Source organism: Phalacrocorax aristotelis, chromosome 19, assembly GCF_949628215.1.
Source record: "Phalacrocorax aristotelis chromosome 19, bGulAri2.1, whole genome shotgun sequence".
Lineage (NCBI taxonomy): Eukaryota > Metazoa > Chordata > Aves > Suliformes > Phalacrocoracidae > Phalacrocorax > Phalacrocorax aristotelis.
The window spans coordinates 2631959-2652572 of NC_134294.1; the positions used below are offsets into that span (position 1 = coordinate 2631959).

Sequence of the window (20614 nt, forward strand, 5' to 3'; positions counted from 1 at the left end):
TCACCATAGAGACGGGGCCGCTTCCGGTCACCGAGGCGGGCGGCTAGAGCGGCGGCGGGCGGCGGGCATGGAGGAGGCTCAGCGGCGAGCCCTGCGGCGGGCGCGGACGCGGCTGGTGGCGGAGTTGCGGGTGGCGCCGCTCTGGGACCCGCTGGAGGAGCGGGGCCTCTTCACCCGGCCCATGGTCGAGGAGCTGCAGGTGGGCTGGGGGCGGTACCCGGGTCCCCTCGGGCCTGCGGGGGGCCCTGTGTCCCCTCAGTCCCGAAGACGGGCCCAGGCGGTGGACCCCGTGTCCCCCTCAGGCCCCGTGACAGGCCTAGGAGGGGCCCTGTCCCCACTCAGCCCGGGGAACAGGCTGGGAGGGTCAGCCCCCCTGTTCTCTCACATCCGAGGGAGGCTCCTGTGTCCCTTCACCCCAGGGCTGGGGGTGGCTCCGATGTCTCTCGGGCCCGAGGTCCCCCATGTCCCCCTCAGCCCTGGCGATAGGCCCAAGGGAGGCCCCTGTGTCCCCTCACCCCGGGGACAGGCCTGGGGCGTGGCCACCATGTCCCCCTCAGCCCCAGGGATGGGCCCAAGGGAGGGCCGTGATTCCCCTTAGCCCTGGTGACAGGCCCAAGGGTGGGCGCTGTGTCCCTCACCCTGGTGACAGGCTTGGGGGGCAGCCCTTGTCCCTTCCCACCCCATGCCCTGTGGGTAAGAGGCGTAAGACCCTCCCACCTCCTTGTCCCTTATTGACCCCTGCCCCATCTGGAGCCAGGCGCAGGGGTTTTCGCTTGGATCCCCATCCCAACCTGGTGACAGGCTTAAGGGACCCCTGTTTCCTCTCTCTGTTACTGCTGACAGGCCTGGAGGTGCCCTACTCTGTCCCACGCACCGGTGACAGTCTGGGGAATGCCTGTTTCTCCTGGGGACAGGCTGGGGGTGCTCCCAGCTCCCTCCAAGCCCTATGGTGGGCTGCAGCCGCCTGTCTCAGCAGAGGCAGCAGGGCTTGGTGGTTGGAGGGGGGTTGGGGCTGGGGTTTGGGTGGCTGCCGGGGGTCTCTGTGACTGCATCTGCTGCGTCTTGGTCTCGTTCACCCCACCCAGAGGTGCTCAACACGCATCCCATGTTTCCCCTCACTGAGCGCCGGTCAGAAGGGCTGGCTGGGCAGAGCACCTTGGCTTGGAGTGAACATACCTTGTCCTGGGCTTTCCCCCCTCCACAGAGTGCTGGCAGCCGAGGAGAGCAAGCCCGGCAGCTGGTCATTGACCTGGAGACTCGAGGGAAACAGGCTTTTCCTATATTCCTCTCGATCCTGCGGGACACCGGGCAGGGCGACCTTGCAGACATGCTGATCGAAGAGTGCGAAATGCTGCCAGCGCCACTGCAGCCAGTAGACCTGAGGCCCGTTGAGCTGGACTTGCATAGAGATAAACAAAATAAAAGTAAGTGTTGAAGGTATGGTTGTTTTCTGGGCAAAGGGCAGCATGGCAGGTGGCAGCTGGGATCCGTCTTGGTGTGTGTCATGGGTCATAGTCTGCGAAGTCCTGGTTTTTGTTATCCTGGAGCGTGGCTCGTAGAGGTGACTATGTAGAGCTGTTGGGAAAACGTCACGCCTTCCAGCAGAGGAAGCTTTTAAGCTCCAGCTGCGTGCCTGTGGTGTTAGGAGCTTCGTTCTCTCTATTTTTACACGCAGCCTCTGTGGTCCCTTGGTGGAAAGTGAGTTTGCCATGTCCTTGCCATCTTGTGCTCTGCTGAATCTGTGCGCAGATCTGGCTTGTGCGGTTGTAAGGAGAAACTTTAGTCTGTTGAACCATGAAAAGGGGAAAACAGATGCAATGTTATATTGCAGCCTCGCAGCGGCGGGTGGCTGTTGTTTCAGGTCCCAGGGACCCCTGGATCGGTTACTTGTAGCATGAAATCAGAAAGAGGAGCAGGCAAGACCCGACTGTCCTGTGTCATTGCAGATGCAAACTTCCCTGAACGTTTGTCTATCCCGATCCAAGCTGAGAGTGAAAGACCTCGAATGCCTCCTGTGCCTGCCTGGGGTAAGCCATGTCCCAGGCCGCTCCAGAGAGATGGGGTGCCAAACCCTCATCTCCAGCCTGTGGCAGGGTGGGAAGAGGGAATTTGCACACGTCGCCGATGTGCTGTTGGCGACAGGGCAGGACTGGCGTTACTTCTGGGAGGAAGGGGTGTGATATGTCATTGTGGAGTGCGGAGAGCTAACTACCGTGTCTCTGTTGTGTGTTGTAGGTTTGTCTGTTGACAAGAGGAACCACGATCTGGTTAGTATTTGGTTAGGCCAAAAGCATTCCCTATTAAATAAAGGCTTGTGGATGGCTACCAGGAAATAGCCTTGGGACAGCCGGGTTTTGCTTCTTGTTATCAGAGCAGTCGCTCTGAGGCTGATGCCGATCTAACGGGGCTGGTAAGCTCGGAGGAGCTCCATCGTTAGCCAGCTCCTCCTTAGGATTACCACAGCTATCGCACCAATAACATATCACAGAGCTAAAGGCTGTGCTTAAACAGTTTCCAGCAAGGCAACTGGTAATCTGCTGAGGCGCCAACTTGTGCGTTGTCTGCGAAGGGGTGGTTAGACTTTGTAATCACAGCGTTGGGAAACAGAAGCTGGGAAGACAAATAGGAATGCATGCAGCGCGCTTTGGCGTGCTGGGAGACGCGCAGGGAAGCGAGTGTCTGACGCGGAGTGAACGGTTTGGCTGTGTACACGTGAGGCTCGTAGCTGTATTGATGCAGGTATTTGGGTAGTCCTCATAAAACCCCTGCAGTGCTGTCACCGATGGTAAAGCTGCATCTCTGGGAGATTTATCTGCCCATTCTCTTGGCTCCTTGTGTGGGCTGTCATGAGGTTTGATGATGATGCCTAGAAGAACTCCCAGAAACTTCAACTTGCCATCGGAGATGCTGCAGGTAAAGCTGGTTTTCCGCAAAGGCGGTCTCTGATTTGGCTGGTTGTTTTGTGTTCCCCAGCTGCTGATTACAATGCGCATGTTCAGAGCAGATGCTCTGGCATCCCTAGGCCTGGAGAAATGCAAAAGCTGTGAAACAAGCTACTTTAAGGACTCCCGCGCTCGTTGGTGTTGCGTCCCACCAGATTAGCCATCGAGCACTACGAATACGAGGGTGTTTAATTGCAATGTGTGCCTGCCAGGTTTACCAGCTGAAAGCGGACCCATGCGGGTACTGCCTGATCCTCAACAACGTGAACTTCAGTAGAGGCTCAGATCTGTCGACTCGAGATGGCTCCGATGTGGACTGCAAGAAGCTGGAGAAACGCTTCAAGGCCTTGCGCTTCAACGTCCTGACTCGGCGGAATCTCAAAGCTGAGGTGAGGCCGGCTGCACCCAGCTAAGGCGAGGGACGAGAGGCGAGCTCCCGGAAGGGTAGGAGCGCGTTACAGGACATACCCCCGTGTCGGTGGCACACCGAAAGCCCCAGCCTGTGCTACACAAAGCAACAAGCAGCCGCTGACACCCTCTTATTGTTGTGCTGCCATTGCAGAAGCAGAAGGGACCTTGCATGCTTTCACCCTTCTGCCTGAACTTTGATTCCTGCTTGTGATTTGTAGGGAAATTGGTGAGGCTGTATTCTTCTGCGATAGCTCTGGCAGCCTCCCTCTTGTGTGCAGCCGGGGCTGTGATCTGCCCATTGGTACAGGCCTCAGCTGTTACCTGAAGCGGCGTCAGGAGTTCAGCCATCCAGAGCGGCCGCTGGAAGTAAACCGAGGTTCTCTGCTCACCTGCCCGCCCCTAATCAGCAGCAGTGCGTTTCCCTGGATAAATTCTGTGGAAGTGTGTTTTGCTTTATGTTGCTGTGTTGTAAAGAACGCAGCGAGGAGAGAAATTTCTGCAATTCAAGCAGCCAATGTTAAATAAAGGCAGAACTGCAGAAACACTCACTGTCTGCTGATGGGTTTTGCCGCCTGTAGGTGGGGTGGGTGTGATCCTGAGGCAGGGATGGACCACATCCTTCTGAGCAGTGCAGCCGTGACATACTGATAAGAGCAGGGCCTGGCAGCAATCTGTGGCTGAGGTGTGGTTTGAAAAACTCTTACCATGACGTTTTCTGTGTAGGAAATGGTTTCAGAGCTGCAGAAGCTGGCACGGCGGGACCACGGCGCCTTGGACTGCTGCATCGTGGTGATCCTTTCCCATGGTTGTCAGGTGGGTTCGTCGCGCCTCTCCCTTTCCTCATTAGCCAGGTTGCCCACGCGAGAAGGGGTTAATTCCCTGCGCTGTGGTCTCACGCAGGGTGGGGGGGAAACGGTCCGTCACTAGTGATCCGGTGGCCATCCTGCTGTCGCAGGACGTTACAAAGCGTTATGCTCTCGTACCTGGGCGAAAGGAAAGGAGAGCTTCTCCAACGTAGCCTGATCCAGCGTTGCCTGCGGACAAGCGGTCTCCATTTCAGAAGCTGGGGCGTGTAATTCAGAACCGAACAACGGGCAGAGAGCCAAGGGAGGTAGTGCTAACCGTCATACTGTGGTCATTCAGTCCTTCCTGTTTCTTTGGCTCTGTCTGGGGAGATGTGGTTAGTAGTAAAGCCAATTTATCACAAGTCAGAGGCCTCAGAGGACAAGGAGAGGAGAGCAATTGTTAGGAAAACGGTGTATATTGTGTGCCCATTGTCCCAGAGGATAAAGATCCCTGTTGCTGGAGGAGGTGGGATAGGAGTTGGATAATAAGAGGAGTTGGATTTCTGGGTTTCAGCATGCTTCAGATGACTCCCGGGCATCCCCTCAGCCTGGCGTGGTGCGTGTGTTTGCACGAATGTGAGGAAGCGAGATCTGTTCAGGGAACTTCAGGCTACAAAGCACCCGATCAGAAACGGGCTCCCTCAGAACTGGCCTCACCTTCCGCGTTACTAGCTCCTGGATTTTCCTCTTGCAGACGAGCCATATTCAGTTTCCTGGAGGCATTTACGGAACGGATGGAAAACCCATTCCAATAGAAAAGATTGTGAACTATTTCAATGGGTCCAATTGTCCGAGTTTGAGAGGAAAACCCAAACTCTTCTTCATCCAGGCCTGTGGTGGAGGTGAATCTTTGTTTTAGCTCCCAAAGCGAATCAGCTGGTGGGCGTAAGCAGGCTTCGGAGGTGGGGTTAGGCTTTGGCTTCTTGTTCCTTTTTGTTCGTCGCCTCATTCTCCAGCTGTCTTCTCTTACTCTCAGCCACGTGTTCTTACTGCTAGCACGGGTTGAGTCTATGGGCTCAGACACGAGCCTCTCGGAGGAGGGCGGTACCGACGTGTGTGCGCTGGAACGGTTTTGCTGCACGGTAGGGAGACGCGGGACGGAAGGAGGGGAGTAATCGCAGCACAGGGCCCAGCAGCGCACGCTCACTGGCTGCTCCAGGTCTTCAGCTGCAAGGTTGGTGGGGAGACACAGACTGAGGGCGTTCGTGTGAATCGCCCGACAGCTCCGACTCGAACGGCGCAGCTGAAGAGCCAAAAAACTTTGTTTCGCTGGAGGGCCTTTATTTTTTTCTTTTTTTCCCCTCATCTTTTCGTAACGGAGAACGTATGATTGTTGAACGCTTGGGTAAGATGAATTTCCGGGATTGTGTTCTTGCCGCTTTTTGCAGAACAAAGAGATCAAGGCTTTCTAGTGGATTGTGACTCATCTGGCGATGAAGCTCCTGGAGGTTCTTTGCAGTCAGATGTGACTCCTTATTGGGCTCCGGAGGGTCATGCGGACGAGCCGGACGCTGTGGCAAGTTTGCCCACGCCCAGCGACATCTTGGTCTCCTATTCGACGTTTCCAGGTGTGCAAATCCTTCCCGGGGTACAGGGGAAGTAGCAAAAAGAGTCAGAGCTTCACAGCCAACGTCAGGGGCAACAGGCTCCCTTGGAGATGGCACCCAGGGAGCAGCAGTAACTCAGTGAGACGAGAATAGAAGGCTGGCTTTAGCGGTAACATTCTCATTCTTCCTCCGAAGGTTTTGTCTCCTGGAGGGAGGTGTCGAGCGGCTCGTGGTACGTGGAGACGCTGGATAGCGTGCTGCAGCAATACGCCCGTTCGGAAGACCTGCTGAACATGTTGCTGCGGGTAAATGTCTTTTTTTTTGTTGTTTTGTTTCCTGGTTTGTGTAGTCATTAGGAAGGAAATAGAGCTGCCATCAGTCAGGGCACGGAGGCCTACGCTTAAAAAAGGAATGATGATACTGAGCGTTCAGTTTACAGATTGGCTAACTGGAGGTACTGTGGAGAGGTCTAATTAGGAAGAAAGCGTCTGGCATTAATCTGCCAAAAATGGCTTTGAGGTTTCGCTAATGAGAAATAGTTCTGAAAACACAGGCTTTAATCTACATCGAGGAAGCTGCTAAAACGTTGCCTTAGACCAAAGCGTAGCTTGTCCTGTCCTCAAAGTCCGAGACGCGGGGCACCGCCGTAAGGCTGCCGCCATGTGTCCGGGCAGATTGCCCTCTTGAGGGAGACCCTCTGGGTCTGCCGTGCCCAGAGATCACCACGGGCGCTCGCTCTCTCTGGGTTTTGCATCTTCTGGAGCTCCTGTGACACCGTGGTAAGTCTTGAGGAACATCTCGCCCTCAGGGAGATGGTGCCAGATGTTTGCGTTCGTGTGTCCGGGCAAGCGAGGAGTGCAAAGTGCCGGGAGTGCGGAACCAGTGTGGCTAATAAACAGTTTCCTTTGCATCCCTGTTGATTAGAGAAGACTGCCAAAGCGTGGGACAAGCGTAGATACTTCCAGACACTTTTACTGTTCTCCATGAGTAGGAGAAAAGTCTTGGGGAGGCAGCAGGAGAGATAGGACCTACTCTTTTTTTTTTTTGTCATTTTCCTGACATCACGGCACTTCTTTCGGCATGCAGTGGCACAGCAGCTATTGATTTCAAGGGAGTAGCGTGAGTCCTCTCTCCGCCGGTTGGCATTCAAGTGCAAGGAAAGCGACCTTCGGGGAATGACGGGCATGTCTGGCAGAAAATGGCCAGAAAGGGAATTTGCTTTTAAGTGAACACCCAAAGGGAAAGAGAGGGTTGTGGCTTACACTGAGAAGCACCTGCAGGAGGCAGCGGCTGCTGGCTCGGCCGGGGTTTCTTGAAAGGTCATGTTCCTTGACTCCCCTTTGTTTTTGCTGGTGAAAAAGTCTAATTTTAGGAGACCTTCATGCTCTCCCGTCCCACGGCCCCATTCCCCGTCCTTGCCACCGTGCTTCCCGCGAGAGGTCACGCCCTGATGCGTCAGACAGAAAAGCGTCCCGCTCCTCAACTGCTCTCCTTCTGTTCTCAGGTGGCGAACGCCGTCTCCGCCAAGGGGAAGTACAAGCAGATCCCAGGCTGCTTCAACTTTCTCCGTAAAAAATTCTTCTTTGCGTGCGAATGACGGGCGGGCTCCGAGGTCCCCGCCAAGCGTGAGTTACCTCCCTGCGGCCAGATGAAATCTGCGCCTGCTGTGACTCGGCGTTGATGCTCCTGGTGGTGTCTGTCTGTCTGTCTGACTTGAGAAATGTAATCTGTGAATGCTGTCCTCGCTGTGAAATAGAAGACAGCGACAGGTGCTGCGCTGATGGGAAACGCTAGGGACAGAGCAGGGCTGGGTGAAGGAAGCCCCTTTACTGGGGCACGTGCCGGCCCGGACCCTCCGCGCTCGCGGAGGAGAGCGCCTCTAGCTCGCCACGCCGTGGCCATGCTCAGCCTCCCAGGATCGTGTCTCAGTGATTGCGATGTTCATGTTCTTTGCTGTCTGGAAAACCGATTGATGTAATCAAGGTCTGGTGCTTAAGTGGAATCGAATGGTTTTTGTAATCGATATTTCTTGTTTTCGATAAAATGCAACGAGAGAGGAAAAAATCTTCTGTGGCATATTCCCTCGTCTGTTCCATCTCGTGAATGCTGTTTCAGCGTCTCCCCAAGGCTTCTCTGAAACGGGGAAAACCTTACTTGAGTAATTTTTTAGCCTCCTTCTGTTACCGGTAGCATTTCCAATGCGGCTGTGCCAGCGTACAGAGAAGGCAGCTCGCGTCCTTTCGAGGAGTTGATGTAACTCAACTGGAGTTACAGCAGAAAACCAGCAAGGATTCCTTCGAATATCAGAGCTGAGTGACAGCACTCACCCTGATGAGCTGCTGGGGTGGCTGTGGTGGCGGTTTGGGTCAGAAACACTGGCTGCCAGAGCCAGGACAGGGTGGGGACCCATGTGGCCTGTCTTCGTTGCACAGGGTGTTTTGTTCTCTTGGGAAACCGTGCAAGGGTTTCAGTGCTGCAAAGGCAGAGCGTGCTGTGCCCCTTCGCCTCTGCGCTGCTGGAATCCTTGTGGATTCGCAAGGGAACCTGTGGGTTTCCACTCTGCCTCTGCAGTCGCTGGGTATTTCCACGCTCTTTTTTTGGGGAGCATTTCAGGTGCTTTGAGGCAGTTCAGTGCCACTGGCAGAGCAATACTCAGCTCAGGGTTTGGGTTTAACTATTTTTCAAAGGGTGCTGGGGCTTGAGCAATGGCAAAAGGAGCTGAAATCTTGAAAGAAGTAATTAAAAGTAGGGTGAGAGAGACTGGGGGGGGAGGGCTCGTTCCCCCAGAGGGTGTTAGCTCTCCCCTTCAGTTGCGTCCATTCCCTGCAGCTCAGGGAACAGTGTCCCGCAGGAGTGCACGCCTGGCCATCCCCCATGTGGACCTGAAGCATCTGTGTTGGAAAGAAAAGCTCCTCAGTTACTTGACGAGCACAAGGTCCCTGTGGTCGCGTCATCGGCTCCAAAAGGTGAGCCCCACACGTGCAGAGGGAGCCTGTTTTGGGCTGCCATGGCTCTTGCAGCAGGGGACGTCCCCAAATTGCACTCCCCGCTTTGCCAAAGGATCCTCTGGGGCTGCTGTGAGGGGCAGGGGCTCAGTGGAGCGAAGACAGCTGGGGGGACATCACTGGGAGACCCTAAAACCGTGCAGCCTTGAGGCAGGCTGTGCTTTGTCCTAGAAATCAGCAACAGGGAATGAGCAGGACCTTCCCTAGCTGGTGTCGGGGTCCAGGATGTGCGGCCTGCACGACATGGGACCCTGGGATGGGGCTGGAGGTGAGGAGCAGTCAGCAGGGAGTGGGACATCTCTGGGGTGGAGGGCAGGGAAGGAACTGCCCAGGCCCAGGTCGGGGGAGTCGGGAAGGGAGCTCAGATTGAGCCAATTAGAGTGGTGCTGGGGGCTAAAAGGGCAGGGCCAGGGCCAGGGTGAGCAGGGCAGGAGCTGGGCAGCAGCTGCCCGAGTCCCCGACAGAGCTGGAGCTGGAGCTGCGCATCCATCGTGGTGAAGCTGGGTGACTTGGCTGGGAGCCACCGCTGCCCGTCGTCTGCTGCTGGGGTAAGTGAAGCTCTGTTTCTTGGTACCATTCAGTTGCAGCGTCCTGTTCGAGACCTGCCTGGATGTGAGATCCTGTGATGGAAGGAGGAAAAAACTGGGTAGAGAAGATGTGAATCGTGGGTTTTATTTAAAAGGAAAAAAAGGCAAGGTATACAGAAACTGATTTTTAAGATGACACGGTAGAAATGCAGCAAGGAGGAACAGAGGAATGTGGAAACAGATCCGGAGTACCATTGGTCTCCATCGTCTCCTTCTCCCCAGACTGGTGCTCAGCCAGCGGAGGAGCGATCCTGAGGTCCTGCAGTGCCTTTCGCTATGGGTGAGAGTTGGATGTGATGTGGATTTTGTCCCTGTCCCCCCGCTGTGGCACTGGGGGGCTCTTGGTGCCGGCCACAGCTGCGGCAGGCTGACAGGAGCAGTCTGGGTCAGGGCTGGCACGGAACCGGCACCGCCTTTGCTGGGGGGATCAGCATGGGTTGGCCGTGGGTCCCTACTGGTCGGGGCCCACTGTGGGTGCCCATTCTCAGCATGATCGGGTGCAGGTTCCCAGCCACGGCACTGGCTCGGATGCTGGTGGTGCCTGCTGTACCTGGGAAAGCCTGGGGGTGTGCGTGGCTGTAGGTTGTGAGGCTGTGAGCATGTGTGTGAATTTCGGGGGGGCTTTTGCTTTGCCTTCTCCTGTTGTTTTAGCTTGTTGTGTTTATGGTTCGGAGCTGCAGCATGGCTGCAGTCCTCCCAGGGGTGTACCTGCTCTGTTGTGAGCTTATCCATGGCCACACACTTTGAGGTGCTCCGGCATGACCTCAGGCACAGCCACTGATGCTTCAAGGTGTACCTGCTGCAGCACGGACTTATCCACAGCCACAAATTCTCTAACATGGATTTATCCCTGGGCCACAATTCCCTCACAGGTATACCTGCTGTGGCACAGACATAACCACAGCCACAGATGCTTTGAGATATACCTGCCCTGGTATGGTCTTAGCCATGGCTACAGACTCGCCAGGGTGTCCTTCTCCCACGTGGACTCATCCCCGGGTCACAGTCCCTTCGCCTCGAGTTCACACTGGAGCTCCAGCCCGTCCAGTGCAGCAGCACAGGAACAGCAGCGATGCTCTGGCCATCGGCCAGCCCAGGCACCATTGCTGTTCTCAGAACGTTCCCAGGCACGGCAGAGTGAGGCGATCAGCAGTACGGCAAGCAGAGGAGGCAAAAACCAGCCACTAATGAGCACTAGACTTTAAGGCGTACACTGTATGTACATACAGTGAGGCAGGCAAGCCCCATAGCAAGGACAGAAACCTGACAATAACTAAACAGCAATAACAGCTACAAATTCCATCTAGCGCATTCCAATCAAACCCACCGAGCCCCACGTTGGGCACCACAAAGGACTGTCGTGGTTTAGCCCCAGTCAGCAACCAAGCCCCACACGGCTGCTCGCTCCCCCCACAGTGGGATGGGGGAGAGAATCAGAAGGGTAAAAGTGAGAAAACTCCTGGGTTGAGATAAAGCCAGTTGAACAGGGGAAGCAAAGGCCACGTGCACCAGCACAGCAAGCCAAGGAGTTCCTTCACCCCTCCCCGTGGGCAGGCGGGTGCTCAGCCACCCCCAGCACAGCAGGGCTCCATGGCGTGTAGCGGTGACTGGGGAAGGCAAACGCCATCGCTGCCAGCGTCCCCCCTTCCCCCTCCTTCCCCCAGCTCCGTGTGCTGGGCATGGCGCCGTGCGGTGTGGGACAGCCCTGGGGTCGGTTGGGGTCACTGTCCCGGCCGTGTCCCCTCCCAGCCCCTTGTGCACCCGGCAGAGTGTGGGGAGCTGAAAAAGTCCTTAACCAGTGTAAGCCCTGCTCAGCAACAACTAAAACATCGCCGCGTTATCACCACTGTTGCCAGCACAAACGCAAACCACAGCCCCATACCAGCTACTGCAAAGAAAATTAACTCTGTCCCAGCTGAAACCAGGACAGTGATAAAACAAGGGTTCTTTTTTCTGTCATAAGGAGTTTTTATGACAAAACAAGGGGTCCTATGTGAAAACAAGGAGTCCTTATGACAAAACTAGGAGTTCTTATGAGAAAACAAGTCTCTTCTTTGTCATAAGAACCCCTTATGAGAAAACAAGGCGTTCTTATGATAAAACAAGTAAAGTTCCTAATGTTCTTTAAAAAAGAATTATTTTTTAAAGAAACAACTATTAGAACTTTAAATGCTAGTGTCCTTAAATGTCTCACTAAAATCTTTGTCTTAATATACTTTCTAAAATGTCTTTTTGTTTAATTAAACATTAAAAAGACTTAATATCCTTTTTGAAAAGAAAATGTTTATTCCAGACTATTTACTTGACTGTATCTTAGACTCTAGTAATTATGAGCATAAACCTAAACAGGATTTCTGAAACAAAAGCCCTTTGTTAATGTGTCAAAAAAAAAAATATATCTTAAAAACTGTTCCTTTAAGATCTTAGGTTAGACATCAGAGACCACAAAAAAGCCGAACTTTAAAAACCAGCTTTGTCTTGTCTTGCTATTACTAAAAATAGGTCAGAATGTCTTTTTAACATAGATGATAAGAGTTTTTGATCACGTGCTAAAGAGAGTTAAACCTTTACCCACAAGAGTTGAGTGCAAAATTGAAACACAACTTTAAACTCTCTGAGATTTTTCAGGAGCCTAAACAATTTTTGGAGGCTCGTGGGCTTAGCCAGTTTGGGGCATTTAAACTAGGAGTCTTAAGAAGTAACATTTAGAGGTAAAAATGCTCTAAAATCCAGCAGTTTTAAACCACTCCCAGCTCTAAGAAGGAAAGGTTTTTAAAACCTCACAGTAGGGAGCTTCAAGAAGATTTTTGCAATTTAGTTTTTGTAAAAAAAAAATATTTTTTTTAACCTCTTTTGACTCTAAAACCATTTTATAAAATACAGTGTAAAGAGTTACATGGAACCTACCAACTATCTAGCTTGGAACTTAAAAACAAAAAGCCCATTTTAAACCTTTTCAAACAATGTGAGGGGTTTTTTTCAGGCTTTTGCCCCCTACAAAAGGGTTCACGTGCACAAGGCAAAAGGCTTGTAATGGCATTTTACCTAAAAAAAAAATATCTTGGTTTTATTAAAAAAACACCATGTGAAAACCCTTTAAACTTACTTTTTAGAGCTGTGGGAGTTAGAGGCTTTTCTCTAACTGTCTTTAAACTCTTAAATGCAGAGTTGAAATGCTAAAAGATTTGAGTAAAAATCTGTCCGTAAGAGTTCTAAAAACCTTCGTAGTGTTATAACTAAAAAAAAATCTACTTCCAAAAAAAAAAAGCAGCGGTCCTTTTACGGGAGGGCTCTGAGACTCCGCTCCTCAGCACGGTGCCCTGACACAGTGAGGAAGCTCGGCAATATCAGAAAGTTCCAGCACCCTCTAAACCTTCCAGTTTTTATAAAAAGCTGATTTCATGCTAAAAAGCTTTAGGCAATAACTTGGTTACAGTTTCACAGTTCTTAGAAGAAAAGACGCTGGCAATGTCATGCCTGATTTTGGAAAAACACCATGAGGTGAAAAGCTGGGGTGCCTTTTGGTGCTGTCAGCGTTGCGGTCTCTGTGGAGAGCGACCAAAGGGTCACCTGCCCAAAAATGGGGAGGGTGACCGAGCGTCTGGGCCCGGGCCTGCCTGACAGTGGGTGTCTCCGGTGCTGACAACAAGCACCTTCTTACCAAACCGAACCAAACGAAATGAAATGTAACCTAACCTAAGGGGGAAAAAAAACCAAACCAAACCACCCCAGCTCCTCAGAAAACCAAAGCCTTAAAAAACAAAACAGAACCTTTGGGTTTGGTACCTTTTGAGCATCTATACTGTTTCACTTTTTCCTATCAGCACATCTGGTTTGGGTTTGGGGTTTTTTTTTGCCCCATGACCATGGCAAGGTGAGAGTCCCGCCTTGAAAAACCAAGTCACAGCACCTACACTGTTGGTAGCGACCTTGTAACAGAGGAGGGGGAAAAAAAACCCCATGTCCTGTGTTGTGGGTGGGGGTTGAAACCCCTTTAAGAGGCTACAGTCCTCAGGGGTTCAAAAGACAAACCTTTCAAGAAGCCTACTGAACCTTATTTCCTACTCTGTTGCGAGGTAAAAAGCTCAATTCTTTATGGGACTGTAAACCAATTAAAAAAAAAGTAAAAAAGAGTTTAAAAAAGACGTCTTTACCTTTGTATGTACATGGTAAACAAAAAAGAACCCATCTTCTTTTAGTGGCTGCTGCCATTCTGCCCTCTCCCAGACCCCAGGACGTGGGACGGTTCCCTTTGCCTGGAACCAACCAGTCCCATGAAACGATTACATTTCCAGGTAGCCGTTCTCCACCAGGAACCGCTCTCCAGCTGTCGGGAGCCACCTGCCCCATACTCCAAGCTACAGCTCCTTTGCTGCTGCAGCCCCATCCTGGTCGCTACGGTGCGACACAGCCACGGCTGACTTGGCCTTGACCCCCTCTGGTCTCACGGACACCCCCACACAAAGCCGCCCTCGGGATGAGATTTTACACACCTGCCACCGTGGCAGTTCCTGTCTTTCCCTTTTTTCCCCCCAAGCTCCTGGTTTCAGTGCCGCTCGCACAGTTGCCAGAGCCCAGGGAGCTGCGGGAACATTTGGGCAATGAAAACTGCCTCGTGGTTGACCCATCTTTCATCCGCAGCTTTCACCTTCTCACGATACGTCCAACACCAAGGTGAGAGGGGTCACTGTTTTAGCCTAACGCCTCTTCCGCAGCGTTAGAGCGCGGTGCTAGCTCAGTCAAGTCGGATCTGTGCTGTCTCCAGCTAGAAGCATTAGGCTTTACCGCTTGGCCTCAAGACCCAAGTGTGGCCGTGCAGCTTTTTGTCTGTCATCACGGTTTTTGGCTAGAGTGCAACGCCTCGGGTTGAGCTACCTTTAGTGCCTGTGCACTATTTTTGTAGGTTCGCTGTCCTGCCTATGTGCTCCAATTACGCTTCCAGGCTGCTGAAAATTTTTTTTAATTAAAAATAAACCCCCAAACAGTAAAATGTGTCAGTAAAATGTGTTACATGTCTAGAACTTAGACCTTCCCTTAACACATACCAGTACAGCTTCCTTTACTGGCAAAAGACTAAAACAGTGACCTGTTAGGCCAAGGGTAATATAAGTCTAAGGGTCAAGGGCTTGAACAGCGATAGCCTGGCAGTTTAAGTGCTGTAAACACTGACTGCTAACCCTCCTGATTTTACATCAGGTTACTAGGCTAACCTGTCAGGTTGGCCTGCTCAACTATTTGCTCCATCCAACCTTACCAGGCAGTGTTACCCTGTCTTTTTTTAAGTGGTGTTTATTTTTTTTAATCCCTTTCGGTGTCAGCTGCGTGTTACCCATCTCACTCTGAAGGGGACAGCTGTAATAAAAACAACCTTATTCCTTTTTCCCTATTTTTCTTACAAAGAGCTGATTTTATGGTTTACTCGCCCACCCTTACCTACCACCCTTGGAAACCTGTCGGTTTGACCTGTGTAGGACCCCGTTTTTCAAACTCACCTGTGACCACTTGAACGTTTCCACATGGCCAGCATTTGAGAGGTAACACGAAAACTATTTTGAAGGGAGGGCAGGTAGGTAAAGTTAAAACCTACCTGGCCCACAGAGGTTCACTCTGCGAGGCTAACTGCTGGCTGCCACCGAGGTTCGTGGTCCTCTAGCAGAGAGGGCAAGGGGAAAGCAATACCTGCCTCAGTACCAATGGTCTCTCACCTTTACAAACTTTGGGCCCTCAGGTTTGTCACGTCTCCTTGGCTGACTCTCTCGCAGAGATCTGTTTACCTGCAGGCCTCTAGAGAGGCAGACAGCTGTACAGTTTTCACATTTATGGATTTTTTTTTTTTAAAAACCAAACCCAAAAGGCCTAACCCTCACAGCAGGCTGCGAGCCCTGCAAAACCCAAAGCCTTCCAGGCTGTTGTGTTTTAACACATCACCATTTAAACCTTTTTCTAGAGAGCGACTAGGCAGATGAACGCTCCAAAATGTTTTGCCTGGAAAAGGCAGATTTCTTGCCTACCTAGGTCCTCCTCTTGTAGCATTTGGTATGGTTGTGTTCCTCATTGGTTCAATTTATGCACCTTGACTTTCTTGTTTGGGATCATGGGGGACACAGGTGCAACAAGGGACACAAGTCCCGCTCTCTCAGATCACAACGGCCACCTTAGACTCTTTCACCTTTGCAAGGCTATGTGCTTTCTCGTGGAAAATTAAGCGAGGCCTATCTTGGGACCAAAGGTGTGTTGTTGCCCGAGGTTCCAGGCCCCCACCAGTGCCCAGCCTGCACAGCTCTGCCCCTGTGGGGCCCAGCCCCACATCCCGCTGCTGCCTGGGAACGATAGACCGCCCAGGGTCACCCGTCCCCGTTACATTTCTAGAAGTGCAAGTGGATGGGCGTTTGCTACGTCTTCAACCTCCACCTTAGCCTGGACAGGATCGCTTGGGGATTCTCCCACTTTTGCTCCGAGAGGAAATTAGGAAAAAAACAAAACCAAAAAACTGCCGTTGGGGGCGCCTCTATCACCTACATGGAAGCCCTCGCACCACTACCCAACACTTTTTACAGGGGGCACCTTCCTTCAGGAAACTTGTCCTTCCCACAGCACTGGTTTCACCATCTCCATTGGCATCTGCCCCGACCCCTTGCAGCCTGTCTAAGACTGCTCGCCTCTCGGGGTGGGGGTGTCACCGCCAAGGGCAGCATTGAGACACAGGTCTCAGAGCTGCTCAGATCCTAATCAGGGAATCCCAGACCGGCGGGGGCTGGAAGGGCCCTCTGGAGATCACCCCATCCCACCCCCTGCGTGAGCAGGCACCCCCAGAGCAGGGGCGCAGGGCCGCGTCCAGGCGGGGGGTGAATGTCTCCAGGGAAGGGACCCCACAGCCTCTCTGGGCAGCCTGTGCCCCTGCTCTGGCACCCGCACAGGGAAGGGGTTTGTCCTCATGTTCAGGGGGAACTTCTCGTGTTCCAGCTTGTGCCCGTGGCCCCTTGGCCTGGCGTTGGGCACCACTGAAAAGAGCCCGGCCCCATCCTCCTGACACCCTCACTTTAGATATTTATAAGCATTGATGAGATCCCCCCTCAGCCTTCTCTTCTCCAGCCTGAACAAGCCCAGGTCTCTCAGCCTTTCCTCACAAGGGAGATGCTCCAGACCCCTGATCATCTCTGTAGCTCTCACTGGACTCTCCAGTCGTTCCCTGTCCTTGCTGAAGCGTGTGTGGGGGGCAGAACTGGATCCTGGCTTTCAGGAATTTCGCACCAACCTTCTACAGACTCCCTGCTTGACCAGAAAGCAAGCAACAGATCTTTGGCTACCAGCGGTTACCAGGGTCTTTGCGAGCCTCCTTACCAACTGCCCACCCTTGCTATGCCGCCCATCCCACGCCCGCCAGCACCCCCCAGGCTCAGGACCCCCCCGCCAACTCCCGCTGTCTGGCCTTCTCCTTGCAGAGGCGACAAGAAAAGACATTGAGGCCGTGTTGCCAGAAGTGCAGGGCTGCTTTATTCAACACTGCTGTCCAGCCCACAACGGCTCCCAGCCAAGCCCCCCCGTGCACACACATCGCCCTGCAGGACGGCACTGTGGCTCACCCCCGCCATCCCTCCCTGGCACCAGCAGACCCAGCATCGCCCAGAGATGGAACACTGTGGTGCTTTGCATCCCCCCTCGACATGTCCCCCGCTGTGGCACAGCCCCAGCACATCCCACTCACCCCTCAAGTTCGCTGGATCCTTGTACAGCCCATGCGTACGCTCCCTTTGCTGTAGAACTCAGCAGGACGTTTAACCCTTCCAAGAACTCCCACCCCACGCCCCCGCCTCCCCCACCACGCTGCTGGCCAGGCTGGGAAGCGCTGCCTGGTCCCTGGAGGGACCCGCTACCCTGCCCCGGCCGAGCCACAGCCCAGGCAAGCAGCTCCTGCGGCCCCGCACACTCGATGCCCACCACGGGTCTGGCGGGGGTGTTGGTGTCGGTCGCCGGACCATATGACTCCTAAGCTGGGTACCCTTCATTGTGTCCCCAACGAACTCAGGGTGCTGCTGTCTGTCTCTGCTCATTGTTGTCATCCCCCTCCTCCTCCTGCTGGGCTCCGGCAGCCACATTGGCTTGTCGTGATGAGGCGATGACAGTCCAGCATCACCACCACCTCCCTGAGGCTCTGGTACGGTGGGTGGCTCTGCGCGGGGGCTCCCGGCACAGCACCCATCTGCCCCTTGCAGGCAGCCTCATCACACCTGTTCCCATCAACATGGCCACCTCTTTCCCCAGCAAACCCCACATCTGCCCCATGGCAGCCCTGGCTCCTCCTGGGGACCCCACATCCAGGGCACATGCATGACGCTGCTGCCCCCACCTTGTTTCTCCTGCCACTGTGGAAGGAGACCCACGGTAAGGTGCTCAGCTTCTGGACCATGTCGCAGGGCCTGCAGCTGGAGCTGGCAACGCCACGCAGCTCCCAACGCCACGTAGCTCCCAGAGACCCTGGCTCCACCTGGGCTCCCTTGAGTCCCCCCAGGACCAAACAACCCCCCTCAAGCCCCCCAGGACCAACCCAGTTTCCTTGAGACCCCCATTAACAATCAGCTGTCCTCAAGTAGCCCAGGGCCAGCAAGGTCCCCTGAGACATCCTGGGTCCAGCCACATCCTTGCAAGCATCCAGGGATGTAGAGCCCCCCAGGACCACCCAGCCAGACCCCGGCCAAGCCTAAAGCCCCTCGGTACCACGGTCATGGCTCCCACTCCCCCCCTCCCCATGAGCAGGGGCAGCCAGGTGCACAGCTGCCTCCTCCACCTTCCCTGGGACCCTGGCCAGCCCTGCTGCACGACTCAGGGGACCCTCACAAGTACAGGGGCCAGACCCTGGTGCAGACCCCTCGCTGTAGACAGCCCTGGGTGTCCACCCCCCACCCCACCACGTCCCCCCCTCAAATAACCAGCAGGACACACGAGGCCAGCACAGCACTTTTTCCTTTATCACACTGGAGACTTGTCGCACCACGCGCTGCATCCTCAGTTCGTGCTCATTTTCTGCCAAAAACAAGACACGGTGGGGGTCATGGTGAGACCCTTGGCCGGGTGGGCACAGGGACAGGGCAGTTGGCCCCTCCGTGGGGGGGGAGGCAGGCGCACCCACCTTGTTGATCCAGTCGATGTAGGCGGACACCCGTGTGAAGACTGTCGGCTTCTTGGCCATGTTGCAGCTCAGCCCGGAGCCGAAGCTGACGATGCCTTCCACCTCCCAGAGCCCCTCGCGTTGGCAGTTCAGGGGGCCACCCGAATCCCCCTGCCCGGACAGACGGAAGCTCCATGCCTGCTCCCAGGCACCCCACCACCGACAAACCCCCACCTCTCTCCTGCCACCCACCACCGCGCCTCCATCCCGGCACTCACGTTGCAGCCAGAGACGACGCCGTCGCCGCCGGCGCACACCATGGTGGTGCGCACGGTGCTTCCCCACCAGTCTCTCTGGGAGCAGATCTCGTAGTCCACCACGGGCAGCAGCGCCTGCTGCAGGTTGTCAGCCAGGGGCCCGTTCGCTGCAACGACAGCCGCACCTCGCACCTGCACTCCGCCCCCCTCCCAGACTTCCCCAGGGACCCCCCACTTACTGGCGATGCGTCCCCAGCCGGTGACATAGCAGGGGTAGTTGTTCGCCAGTATCTGGCCGGCGGGCGGCAGGCAGGCGGCCTGGATGGTCTCGCTCTCTGCCACCTCCTGTGCCAGCTTGATCAGCGCGATGTCGTTGCTGCGAGGAAAACCGATCCATGGGCACGGGGGAGCCCAAGCTGTGATGTGCCCCCCACCCACCCCCGACACATCCCGTCCCCTACATGATTAAGAATGAGTTCCACTTCTCGTGAACGATCATCTTCTCCACGCCCACGGCCACCGAGCCCGGCTCGTTCTCCTCCGACAGGACCTGCTTGCCCAGCACCACGCGGTACGTCAGGCTAGAGCTGCCGGGGGGAGAGAGCGGGGTGTCAGTCTCCACAAATGTCTTACTCTCTGGTGTGGAATGAGTGCCCCCCGGCACCCCAGCACCCACCTGATGCAGTGGGCAGCCGTCAGCACCCAGTTGGAGGCAATGAGGGTCCCACCGCATGTGTGGTACCAAGCCCCGTTGCGTGTGTACTGCAGCGAGATCTGCAACAGCAAGGGCATAGCATCAGTGCAGGGATGTTCCCCTCCCCGTCCATCCCCCTCCCCGTTCCCGCAGCCCCCTTACCTGCCATGGCCAGCTGTGGGGCCGGGCGTCTTCGCCGCCCACCACCCGGGTGCCCAGTATTGTCGGCACGGCCGGCTGACCGCATCCGTAGGCTGTGCGACACACACCAAAGGGACCTCAGTGTCCGCCAGTGTCCCTGTGCCCAGGGCCATGGTGGGCACTGAGGTTCCCGTCCCCACTCCCCCCCCACCCCATCCCCTCCCTGCCACCTGCACGCACCGTAGCCCAGCAGCACGGCGAGACACACAGCCCCCAGCATGGTCGTGCAGTCCCAAGGTGTCGTGGTGGGGCCGCTGACCCCTCTTATAGCACTCGCTGCCACCAGGGACCTTGGCATCGCCCCTCCTGCCACCGACATGTGGCGGTTGTCCCACGCCGAGGGGGCCGGGGGGGTCACTGGCCCCATCGCTCCATCTTATCGCCCTTGCCCGTTCCACGTGGGAATGGCCACATCTGCCCGTTGGGCGCTGGCACCGCGCCGCTGCACCGTGGCAGGGAGACCTGGCCCCAACCTGGGGATACACAGGGTCCCTTCTGGGGGACGGCTGGCAGGCAGCTCCCCAGCCATACCGCTCCCTGTGGGGTGCTGGGCAACCCCACTGCACCCCAACCTCGAGCACCTGCTGCCCCAGGACGTGTCCCCCCCACAGCCTGCCACCCCCACACCAGCGCAGGGCCAAGGTCTCCTTATTTCACACCCAAGGCTATATGCTCCATATGGGCAAGGCCAGCCAAAACCCTGCGGGTGCCTACGGGGCTGCGGTGTGGGGTGGGGGGGGGGGCCAGGGCAGCCCCTGGGTACACGGGCAGATGCCAGCAGGGATGCTGAAGACCTTCGATAACATCACATCCACACGCCTGGATCAGGCCCCTGCTGCTTCCCACACCGATGTCCCAGCACCGCCACGGCTCACCCCTGTTCTCCACCGCCCACCCAGGGGGTCTGGCTCCAGCTGCAGTGACTGGGTGCCCACAGCCAGACCCCGCGCCCCAGCAGGCTCCTTCCCCCCTGCCGCAGACACGACCGCACCGCTGCTGCACGGCCCCCTGCACAGACC

At 55.2% G+C, this 20614-nt stretch overlaps 2 protein-coding genes across 2 annotated transcripts; one reads left to right on the forward strand and one right to left on the reverse strand.

The window, feature by feature from the left end:
- The first annotated feature begins 10 nt into the window (after window positions 1–10).
- CASP9 (caspase 9) lies at window positions 11–7823 on the forward strand. The gene is made up of 10 exons (XM_075113953.1): window positions 11–199; window positions 1205–1424; window positions 1947–2027; window positions 2236–2267; window positions 3155–3331; window positions 4077–4166; window positions 4893–5040; window positions 5587–5766; window positions 5941–6050; window positions 7250–7823. Exons 1-10 carry the CDS (start codon window positions 68–70, stop codon window positions 7340–7342), a joined length of 1263 nt encoding a protein of 420 aa, XP_074970054.1. The 5' UTR covers window positions 11–67; the 3' UTR covers window positions 7343–7823.
- Window positions 7824–18280: 10457 nt separating this feature from the next.
- LOC142066384 (chymotrypsin-C-like) lies at window positions 18281–20444 on the reverse strand. The gene is made up of 8 exons (XM_075113735.1): window positions 19776–20444; window positions 19557–19648; window positions 19377–19474; window positions 19162–19287; window positions 18940–19076; window positions 18722–18867; window positions 18465–18614; window positions 18281–18358 (listed from the first exon to the last, which is right to left on the reverse strand). The coding sequence occupies exons 1-8, from the start codon at window positions 19960–19962 to the stop codon at window positions 18341–18343; spliced, it is 954 nt and encodes a 317-aa protein (XP_074969836.1). The 5' UTR covers window positions 19963–20444; the 3' UTR covers window positions 18281–18340.
- Between the last annotated feature and the right edge of the window lie 170 nt (window positions 20445–20614).

Coding starts and splice junctions, on each gene's coding strand:
- CASP9 (XM_075113953.1), top strand. CDS start 68: ATGGAGGAGGCTCAGCGGCGAGCCCTGCGGCGGGCGCGGACGCGGCTG. Junction 1,425..1,946: donor TAGAGATAAACAAAATAAAA/GTAAGTGTTGAA, acceptor GTGTCATTGCAG/ATGCAAACTTCCCTGAACGT. Junction 2,028..2,235: donor GCCTCCTGTGCCTGCCTGGG/GTAAGCCATGTC, acceptor TGTGTGTTGTAG/GTTTGTCTGTTGACAAGAGG.
- LOC142066384 (XM_075113735.1), bottom strand. CDS start 19,962: ATGGGGCCAGTGACCCCCCCGGCCCCCTCGGCGTGGGACAACCGCCAC. Junction 19,288..19,376: donor ACGGCTGCCCACTGCATCAG/GTGGGTGCTGGG, acceptor TCCCCCCGGCAG/CTCTAGCCTGACGTACCGCG. Junction 19,077..19,161: donor TGGAACTCATTCTTAATCAT/GTAGGGGACGGG, acceptor TTTTCCTCGCAG/CAACGACATCGCGCTGATCA.